Source organism: Melampsora larici-populina (assembly GCF_000204055.1).
Source record: "Melampsora larici-populina 98AG31 unplaced genomic scaffold MELLAscaffold_32, whole genome shotgun sequence".
NCBI classification, from domain to species: Eukaryota; Fungi; Basidiomycota; class Pucciniomycetes; order Pucciniales; family Melampsoraceae; genus Melampsora; species Melampsora laricis-populina.
Genome location: NW_006768796.1, coordinates 779,597 through 790,240, shown reverse-complemented (window position 1 = coordinate 790,240; position 10,644 = coordinate 779,597). Strand labels below are relative to the sequence as shown.

General features: G+C 38.2%; 2 protein-coding genes across 2 annotated transcripts; both read left to right on the top strand.

Annotated features, from left to right (window-relative positions):
* Window positions 1–1,236: 1,236 nt before the first annotated feature.
* On the top strand, window positions 1,237–2,363 carry MELLADRAFT_75250 (uncharacterized protein; the record flags this gene model as incomplete). The annotated part of the gene is made up of 7 exons (XM_007412719.1): window positions 1,237–1,388; window positions 1,521–1,547; window positions 1,619–1,648; window positions 1,726–1,767; window positions 1,845–1,886; window positions 1,987–2,109; window positions 2,176–2,363. The coding sequence occupies 7 exons, from the start codon at window positions 1,328–1,330 to the stop codon at window positions 2,265–2,267; spliced, it is 417 nt and encodes a 138-aa protein (XP_007412781.1).
* A 4,221-nt stretch (window positions 2,364–6,584) lies between these two features.
* MELLADRAFT_108867 (uncharacterized protein) lies at window positions 6,585–8,206 on the top strand (the record flags this gene model as incomplete). The annotated part of the gene is made up of 8 exons (XM_007412720.1): window positions 6,585–6,657; window positions 6,755–6,771; window positions 6,861–6,890; window positions 7,114–7,130; window positions 7,295–7,500; window positions 7,590–7,617; window positions 7,831–7,958; window positions 8,034–8,206. The coding sequence occupies 8 exons, from the start codon at window positions 6,585–6,587 to the stop codon at window positions 8,204–8,206; spliced, it is 672 nt and encodes a 223-aa protein (XP_007412782.1).
* Window positions 8,207–10,644: the final 2,438 nt, after the last annotated feature.

Genomic DNA, 10,644 nt, shown 5'->3' with positions numbered 1-10,644 from the left:
GATTTCACTTCAGCCGGATTTTGTCGAAACCGTATATTGGCAGATTTCGTTCATCTGCCTTAGTAGCTCAGTGGTAGAGCGTTTGCCTAGTATCTTGTGCTAGCAAAAGGTCCAGTGTTCGACTCACTGTTGAGGCATTTGTTTTTCCTCGATCCTGCTTTTGTTTTAGACCTCCGGGTTGCAGAAAGAGGCAAAAGAAAATGGAGCTGACGGGGAGGTAAACTTCGGCATGGAGCTTATGCAAAACTCCAAACAACAGAATAGTAAAACAGGTTGTTCCAAAATAAAGCCTTCATCTGATGATTATTATCTCTATCCATTAATTTGGATTTAATCCTTATCTATACCAATCTTACGTATTGTGTTTCTTGAGTTAAGGATCTAGTGGGTTTCAAAAAAGGACAGAAATCTGTAATGGAATGGTTTTTATGCTATATAGACATAGTGCTGAAGGAGTATAAACAGTTGATGTTATACAAACAAACAAGACTCAAAGAAGATCCAAAAGGAAGGTAGAAATTTCGAAATGATTACAAGTTCAAGTGCTAATTGGACGTATTACGAATTCTGTATTGGATAGAAGACAAGGAAGTAGAAGGAAATCATCAAGCATGGTCTATTCAAAGAGTATAAAATTATGAACTCCTATCAGGGAAAAGAGGGTCAAAGTTGACTAAGGAGGAAATTGTGAGTCAGAAGGAGGCTCGAAGAAGATATGGTGGGTGACGGAGGAGTGGTGAAGCAGATCGAGAGGCACAAGAACTTTCAACTCCGAGGAAAATAAGAACGAGGTAATCAATCTCACCAAACTTGATGAAGCCATCTTTGATTTTCAGGACAGATCAAAGGATTCAAGTTTGAACTCGTGACATTTGGAGTCAACTCAGATATGAAGGAATGATTTTCTGAAGCAATGGTAGCGGCTTAAAGGAGTTCTTCATCCGATCATTTTGGATCCTCTTCGTTCTTGTCCTCTTTGAATGATTGATTGATGATTAAAAATGATATCATATCTTATGTAATCTTAGCAATCACCACTCGGATTTGTTAAGCCAAAGTTAATTGTCTTACTTGGATTTGAGAGTGACGATTAAATGAAATGGCTGTGGTTTATTGAAGATCATAGGTCTCATGACGAATTGAGTGATCCCCTTAATCTCTCAGATCATCCATGACGTCATGATATCATTGGTTTTGAATGTTTTGATTTTTTCGAATTACTATTTAAATATTCGCAATCGAGTTCACTAGTTTACCTTCCATCACCATTACCATCACCTTACTATACATAATTTATTCTTAATCATTATAAATTATATTTTCAAAAATGGCATTCAATAGTAATACTCATGATAGTGGTTTAGGCGATCAAACTGGTCAACGAACCCGTTAGCGTTTTTCCAATTATAATCAATAACCTAGTTTCTGTTCCACGTGAACTCATTAGTTTCTTCCCTGTCCTTTTGATTTGATACTAAAACCTCTTCATGACTTGTTCATCGATTTATGACAACGTAAAGATCAAGGTCTTGGGAGTGAAGTTCCAGGTAAGTGTCCATGCTTATGAATCTAGTATAAAGGTTTCTACTGGCTCGAAAATGACGATATATCCTCTTAGGCGGTGCCCATCACCATGGTGGTGCAAAAAGTGAGTTCGTTCATAGAAGAATCAATCTCAAGGTTTCCTAAACTCATTCTTGTTTCACTTTTTTCACTTCCTTTAAGCTGGCGAAGGGCTCGGTGGAGATTATTCCGATCAAGGGCTCGGTAAGTCATACTTTTATACCTTGTGGTTCATCCTGGAGAACGTTCGATGAGATGCTGAGGTTTTGTCTTTCTATTAGGTGCTCGCGCCGGTGTCGCGGCGGGAGGTGTTGGTCAAACAGGTGAGTGGAATACTTTTCCAGCAAGATTGTTTTTGATACCTCCGTGCCATTACCAAGTCAATAGTCAAACATATTTACTAAAACCTAACATCTTTTGTAGACAACATCACTGGCCATGGTGCACAACATGCTCACGGAGGCGTAGGTGGTGCTAGTTCTACTGGGAACAAACCCGGTGTGGGCGATAAAGTCAAAGGCACCTTTGAAGAACTCAAAGGAAAAAGTTCGTACATCTCTTTCTTGTTTGTCTTAATCGTTTTGATACTTAGGGAATCGATTTGTCTTTTAGTTACCAAGGATCCTGTTACCCAGCATCAAGGAGAGGCGAGAAAGAAGGGTGATTTATCAGGTCATCAGCAAGTCGGCCTCGATGGTTACTGATCTGTCACAGTCGATAAATCTATCCTAACCTTGTCTTCTACATTAAAATTGTATCAAATATTATATAACACGTTTGCACAAATGAGCATTTCTTTTTTGGTCGTGTCCTCGAGCGATTTTTACATATAAAGCCGAGGAGCTGGAGTGTTCTGTCTATCTAACAATGTCCTGTCACCGGATACGGAAAACTGATCCCCTTGACATTAAATCCCTCGTATGCGGCATGCAAACAAATAAGATCTTCCCTTGAATTTTTGACCTTGAGATGCTGCAGGCCTTACGGTAACAGTATTTCAAGCTCCGGGAGGTACGCGGGGTTGGTGAGGCTTGTGTAAAGCTGAGAGCCGGTCCTGGAATAGACCTGAAGACCTCCAGGAAACATGCATGGATGGCCAGGGCGTACTGAACTTGAGCCTCAAGATTGAGTGGAGTGAACACTGCATGGTGATCACTTAGAATCTGGGAAGGTAGAAGAAGTGGAATGAGCCAACATGCAGGTCTAAGGCATTAAGGAATGCAGAACTCACCCTAGAAATGTTTCCTACAGTTGATGATCAAAAGCAAGGCTCTCCAGGACCCCGGCATGCTCTTATAAGGGGTACAGATCCAAAAATGTGACTTTTGAGCTTGCTCGGAAACTTGTCCCTGGCTTTACCCATAGCTTTAAGACAGGTTTAGTCTTTTCAATCAGCTGTATTGGACTTAGCGACTCTGAAATTCAGGCAGAAACCGGTAAAATCCAAGAGAACGCTGTTTAATCCCATATGTCGTATCTCCGCGCGAGCTCAAAAGTCACAATTCTAGATCTGTACCCTTCATAGGAGCATACCGGGGTCCTGGCTCTCCTACATAATCAACAGTTGACAAATTAATTCTTACTTCTTATCATTTTCATTATTTTGGTGCTTTTATTGTTTTCCTGTTTATGTGTTGTGATGCTTCTACATATATGTGTGTTATGAAGGTCCATTGGTAGATTAATAAATTGAATATGTGATGTGCAGACCTGAGTATGTCTGGATGCTTGCGAGAGAAAGATTCAATATTTCAAGATAATAATGATATATATGGCAAACCACAAGACGCAGCAAGATGCAGAAACAACCAAGTGTGATTCATTAATGTGGAACCCACCTCTGATTGGGCTAGTTCCAGTTTAACAATCCATACCACTTCTGGGATCTGCACTTTTACACTGAACTTTCAAGCCAGGAATTTTTTGCACAGACAAAAAAACAAAACATCAGTATAGAATTCAAAAAAAATGCCAACTTAACCAAGTCCCTCATTCCTAGCATGGCCTCAGGTGCTTACCACTAAGAAGACATGTTTGGCCTGAGAAGTGGCCTGTATTGAGTTAAAAATGAATATAACCCTTCAAAATTTTAGTGGCTCAAGAAATCCATTTTTAAGCAAAGGAAAAAGATGATTTCAGTGATCTCCTACACTTTCTTTGTCTCAAGCTTCAAGCTACCCTGTACCTCCCTGGGGAGTTTTTCTCTTGGGTGATCCATGGTTGGAATTTTTCACTTGTTTCTGAGACATGCAGGCTTCAAGCAGGTTCGTCGCTCAGAAACAGCTGAAAAGACCACTGGTAGATCATCTGAAAGCACTTGAAATTCAAGAAAATATATATGATCACCCTCATTTTGTTTCTTTGATTCAAGATGGGTTTATTGATGCATAGCAAAGTTAAAGTGATGTATTAATTTTGAGCTTGATACAGACTACTTCTTAGGCAATGATTTTTTTTGGGGGGGCAAGTCCCTCACACTGTCACGAGGCCTTGCAAGGATTGAGGGACTTGATTAAAATTGGAAAAAATGTGTCAACTTGAGACTATGATTCGGCGAAGAACTAGCTAGTTTGAAGTTGAAATGTACTCACAAAATGTATTCTATCTAGTTTTAGACAAGAATTTTCTCAAAACTAGAGGGAGATTATTTTTCAGATTCTTTGTGAGTAATTGGTAATAGTTATAGATGTTAGTTATAACTGTCTTAGGTGCGGAATGAAACCGCTGCCAGTTTTGAAGAAAAAAATGCACTCACTTTCAACTACCTTCCAAGGAGAATACGGGTTTTAATTGTAAGTGGTGCCTTAGGATGACGCTTCAGCGTTAGTTTGATAAAACAGGTCTTTATCAAAAATGGGTGGTTGAAATTAGGAACTTTAGTCAAAGATAGATTATGCTATCACAATCTTTAACGTCCTGAGGGGGTGGAAAATGATAAGGATGAAGAGAAGGAAAAAAGAAATATCTATCTGGAACACGAGTTTGATAGGATAAGAAACTAAGGAATAAGATTTTAGAGTATAACTGTGATTCAGATGAAAAAAGAAAATGAGAGTGCGAGTTTGATCTTTTATTTTAAAACAGGGGATTGTTTAAAAATGAATTTGTGTAAAAAGTTGGTGTTAAGTAAAAAGATGATTTTTCTTCTTTATCAAAAAGGTACCTCACATTTTATATGTTGGTTTTCCTTGATTTGACGAGTGATTTCCTTCAGGGTTCAATTAGGTCATTGGTTGATTTTGCCTAGTCTAGTCGAATGCTATGATGGGGATTGGTAGTTAAGGGTTCAGCTGGTCAGGGTCTGTTCGTCAGACCAGACCCTTTCTTTTAAATCTATCTCGAGTTTTTGGTTAACTCGACTTAGGTATTATCTAACTATTAAAAGTATTTTTGTTTTACACTCTTGACACTGAGTGATAGCGATGTAGGTTTTTTATTTACTATGTATATTTTGTTCTCTAAAATGGTTCAACCATTTGGTTATGTATTTGTTAAATTAATAGAGGTTCTGCTCCGCAGAACCTCTTATAGTTGACAAAATGGGCCTTTTTTGAATTTTACACCGGGGTAGTCTGTGTAAAGTGGCTTGTGTAAAATTCCATCTCCCTTTGTAAAAACCGCTTCCTGAATGCAGAGCTGTTGCTTGTGTTGTTACCAGCGGTGTTGAACTATATCAGAAGGAAACCTAGGTCCCGTTCGGTTGCCGTCAACCTTGCAGGTTGACCCAGCTAAAAGTTCAGGCGTACGCTTCAAGGCAGTTTGAAGCGTACACCTGGGTGTTGTGCCGTTTGGTACACCCTTTTTCAAAAAGGGTGAAGCGTACACCCCGCAGGTCTACCAGCCAAAATGGTCAACCTGGCAGGTTGACCGTTTTGCTGCATTCTGGCAGGTTGACCTGCCTACTGCCATGAACTTGGCTTCAAAAAGAAAACTCTATCAAATCAATTCGATTCATCTTTCTTTCTTTTTATATTTAGATTATCTTATTAACATAAATGATGATATTCATGCACTCAAAGCAGAAAATAACAAACACATCATTGTTATGTTTTAAAAAAACAGCTTGAAAATCTAAAATCAAAGCAACATGAATTGTAACGTTTAGGTTAATAGCAGAGTGGGAGCTTTGAAGACAATTCATTGACAGTATTTTGACTTCCAACACAGGAAGTTTAAGACGATCTGTATATGCTTTCATTTGCTGAAATGAAATATCAATCAATATTGAATTGAGGTGAATGGGTGGAATGAAATATTGATCAATTTTTGATTGATGTTTTGAAAGACTTCAAAAAATAGCCTCTTCATTACAGTTCTTCAAGAATCCTTTGGTTTATTTGGTGGTCTTTTTTTTAAAGTTTTGGACAAAACTTGGAAAAAACTCATTTGGACAGCTCAAATTTGACAGATTCTAGTACAAAATCGGTTTCAGCAAGGGTTTTAGCAAGGGTTTTGGACATTTATTTTGTTTTCTTGCATTAAAAAAATCGAAGGATTCTTGAAGCGCTGTAAATTTAAACCCATGGACTTTGGGTTTCATGAGGGTTGAGTTTGGGCTACCAAACAGCCCAGTCTCTCAGTCAACCTGTGAGGCGGACCTTGTCAACCTGCACATGCATACGCTTGCAAGGCGTACACCTGCGAGGTTGACGGCAACCGATCGGGCCCCTATAAACCATGCTAAATATTAAACTCCAAATCAACCCAGACAGCCACTTTTGCTCGACGCCATTGGCAAGAAGCAACTACATGGCCCGGTGAGATGTGATATGGAAGTGCGTCTCAACTATAGATGGGATGATGACCGCAATTGAATTTGGCTCAACTACATATTGTAATTTGAACTCAAACAGATGATTCCTCAAGTAAATCCTAGATCTAGCGATTACACCAATAGTAATTAGGTAAATTTCCAAGTCAAACATTCACCCAAATCAGATTCCTCTTCCCCTTGTTTTGTTTATGAAGAATGTCCATTTTCATCGGATTTCATTTCATCTTCTTCATCTCTCAGTCTGTCAATGACGTCCCATGAAAAAGAAAATATTAATAGCAAATCATCTAGTCATCCTATTGGCCTGAGTCCTTCAAGAAGTGAGTGATGACTTTTGTCTACTTTGAAGTTTGGAAACCATTGGTTTTGGTAAAAGAAATTCAATAGATTTTGATTGATTTTTGGTTTGGTCAACAGAACGAGATCATGTTCAAGTAAGTAAGATTTTGACTTGGAAAAATTACCTTTAATCTCAAGCAACATGACAATGAGAGACACTAACAATTGTTCTCCTTCTTTATAGTCTTGGATTCAAATGGTCTACCCAAAGGAGGTAAGTGGTTTGCATTATGAAACTCTTAGAATAAAACTACGAGTATAAACTCAAGTTGGGTGTACCAAACAATTAATAGAACTTGGTGAGGATTACAAAAACTTTGTAAATGATGCAGGCAATTAATTTTGCTTATTGAAATGAAAAAAAAGATATAATTTCACTGATGTTTGTTTGTCTAATTGGTTATCATGAATGATATTAATTCTCTGTTTGTTTACAGACCTCGAATACGGAGGAGTAAGTGATCCAGAAGCACGTGATGTAAAACTTCAATCAAAGACCGGAATCAAATTTAGCAAAACAAATCTGAGATGTAATTCTATAAAAACTCCAGCAAGAGGTTCATATCAAATTCCTTTACTACAAACCTTCATGATTTTCAAATTGATATCTTTGTATAGACCAAAGATATTGATTGATAAATCTTTGATTTCCAAAAAATATTCTTTGACTTTGTTTCTCCAATCATACCAGAAGAATATAAGACAAGACAATGAATTAGGAGGTAAATCAAGTTGGAGAGCTTTAACAAAACCTATGATGAAGAAAAGTTTAATGAAGATCTTGTGTGGAAATGAAGAAGATTTCTTGGAAACAACTCATATAGGTATGGCTGGAATATTAACTGAGATCTCCGGGGTTATGAGGTTTTTTTACTAATAAATCTTAATACTCTTTTGCTTTATTATTATTTAGTTCCCAATATTTTAACTAAAGGAGATCAGTAATGTCTATTCTTAAATTGCATGGATATGATTTGGACTCAAATTTCAATTCATTGTTTGAAAACTGTTAAACAGAGCTTGATGAGGATTACCAACATTTTGTAAATGAGGCAGGTAAAAAAACAATAATTTTTTGCCAAAAAAAAATTGAAATGAAAACTTCATGATTCGTGACTTACAAACTCCCCAACGATGAAGCTGATTTTGTATAGCTTCACAGACCTTGAACACAGAGGATTAAGTGACCCAAAAGCGCGTGATGCAAAACTTGAACAACCGAGGAAAATTTCATTGGATGAAGCTGACTTGAGACACACTTCTACAAAGGCTTCACCAGGAGGTTGATATCAAATTTCATTATTGCTTATGACCTTTGATCTGTAGCTTGAAATCCTGACTATTCTTTTTTGCAAAGAATTGTACAGTTTCAATGCTTTGACATCTCCAGAAGGATACACAACAGCTGATGAAGGATTTGCGGGCAATGGTTCTGTGGAGGAGAATGATCCTATTGATATTAAACAAATGCTTGATGAAGGAAATAGCCTTCTGGGTGGAAAGAGAGTAGGGGAAAGGCTGATTCACTAAGAAAGAATACAAGTTGCTTTGTGATACATAGGGAAGGGAAACTCGTTTGTTTCTTAAGGCTAAAACCTTTAGGTTTATCCGTTCCAAAAACATCTGAGGAATCTGTTCTGGTGTTTTTTCATGTGTAAAAACCTTTGTAAGGGAGACTTTGAAGACCAAATGCAATTTATGAACTTCTCCAAAATAACACACCAGTTATAATTTGGCAGGTAAAGCTCAAAGGGGATGGAACCAACCAAGTTGAATTCTTTGCTTCAAGAGCTTGGGGGTTGTTCTTTCAACTAGCTTATTTGATAAAGGAGCAAAAACTAGCCAGACACACTCAAGTGGTTAGCAGATACATCCATAAACACAGCGTCCATTTTAATATGACATGTCAAAGTTTCCACATACAGCCATTCCGATATTGCTTGTCGCACCTGTTTGAAAAAGAAAAAGTTTGTGAGCTTGAAACCTAAGTTTTAACCGGCTAAAATCTGGAATTTGGCTGTATTGCCTTGAATTACAGCCAAGTTTTAAGTTTTATTGAGTAAAAACAGGTAAAAACTTAGGTTTCACTTTTCCTTTTTCAAACCGGAGCAACAAGCAATATCGGAATGGCTGTAGTGGAAAAAATGCAAAAGGTTTATTCAGTTTCTTTGTTGGACGTTGGTGAAATTCCAGCATCCCTTTAGTCTCAGAAAAGGAGATCAGCCAGGTAGCACACATAAAATGCATCCATACAAAGAAAGCAAAACAAACAAGTGAATTTCCACATTGTTTCTACAACAGAGAAATTAAGGTTGAGGGTTTGAGCTCAAAAAAGGGGAGTGGTCCATATGGGGCTCGAACCCATGACCTTGGCATTGATACACGCAGTATTAGTACCACGCTCTACCAACTAAGCTAATCGACCATGACGACACCGCAAGAACCGTACATGACCGACCCCCTATATCAATATTTATATGATCTCACCTCATGGATCAAAGGTAGTTCAGAGAGCTCATCCAACTTCCAGGCTGTCCCAGCCTGGTTGGATTCAGAAGTAACTTACCACTAACTTGTATGCTCCATGAGGTGAGAGTTGAGTAATTTGCAAGGTTCAATCTTTAAATACCTCTGCACAGCTACCTACAAGAGAAAGCACCACTGAAACAAAGAAATAAAGTATACTCTAGCCATATGTGCATATTTTACATCACTTTCTGGCCAAGGCATTACTGATCCTTGGGCTATAACATGCTTGTGAAGTTGAAGTCTACAGAGCCACTGCAACACATAAGTTGCATGCGACTCTGCTGCAAGCCCAGGACCTTGGATAGATCCTATTAATGTACACAATGTAAAAAAATTCTTCCACTACATGCAATCCACCACACCTTACATTCATAAAAACTTGACAAAGCCGTTGCTCCTCCCGTGTCAAGGCCTAGCAAGGAGCAAGGGGCTTTGTTGAGTTTGAAATCCATAGTGGTCAGTGCAAAGACAATGGCAACCATTGTAAATGCTATGAAATACACAGAAATTCCCATAAAACTATGTTGCAGATGATATCCAACAGTCAATCTTTTATAAGCTCAATCCATTGTCATGAAGGTGGAATTTCACAATCCAAAACCTAGCATATATCCTACCTGATTGTTTCCTATCAAACTACACTCTACAGTTGATCAATCTCTATTTCTTCCCTCTTACGCTGATCAGATTTGCCAACTTCTATGCTTATAAACTGAATCTACATTATCCATGCACCTTCTTTCATCTCTTGCCATGATGATTGTAGGCTGACATTTCCTAGTATGCATATTGCAACACTCTTGGTAGTGGTTGAAAAAGGTCTCAGCACACCCAATATTTGATGATTTATCATGAGCAGGCTTGACCCGGATGCAGACATTGTTGGTGAGAGGGGTCAGAAACTATTGGGCTGACTCTTAACTAAAAAGGTGAAGTAAGGATAGTAATAAGAGTCTTCACTTGGTACACCCAAGTGAAGACTACAGTTAGTTGACCTCTAAAAAGAGGATTTGCTGCCAGTGGGATGGCTGAGCTGTCCTTCTAAGGATCTGGCTCTGAGCTCTGGTTGGTATCAAAACTCTGGAGCCTACAGTTCTTTATACTCTGAGGATTCAGAGGTGCTGCGGGGTACTTTAGACTCTTTATGAGGTGCCCTTTGTTAAATTTTAAGCTTTTTCTGTTAGCTATTAATCCCACCAGCTCAGAACACCAGTTGAGGCTTTACAAAAACCTGAACAAATTAAAGAAAGGAAGTATGTTAATGAAAGTACAACAATATCACTTCACTCAATATTCTTGGTGAAGAATCAAGTATGTTTTGATGGTGAGTTGTGTAATGATAATAAGTAGGTTTCTCTGCTAAAGTTGGAAGAGGAGGGGTTTATACAACACTGGACCAATTACGCTAAAAAAGTGTTAGAGAAGCTGGTAGCGTAACT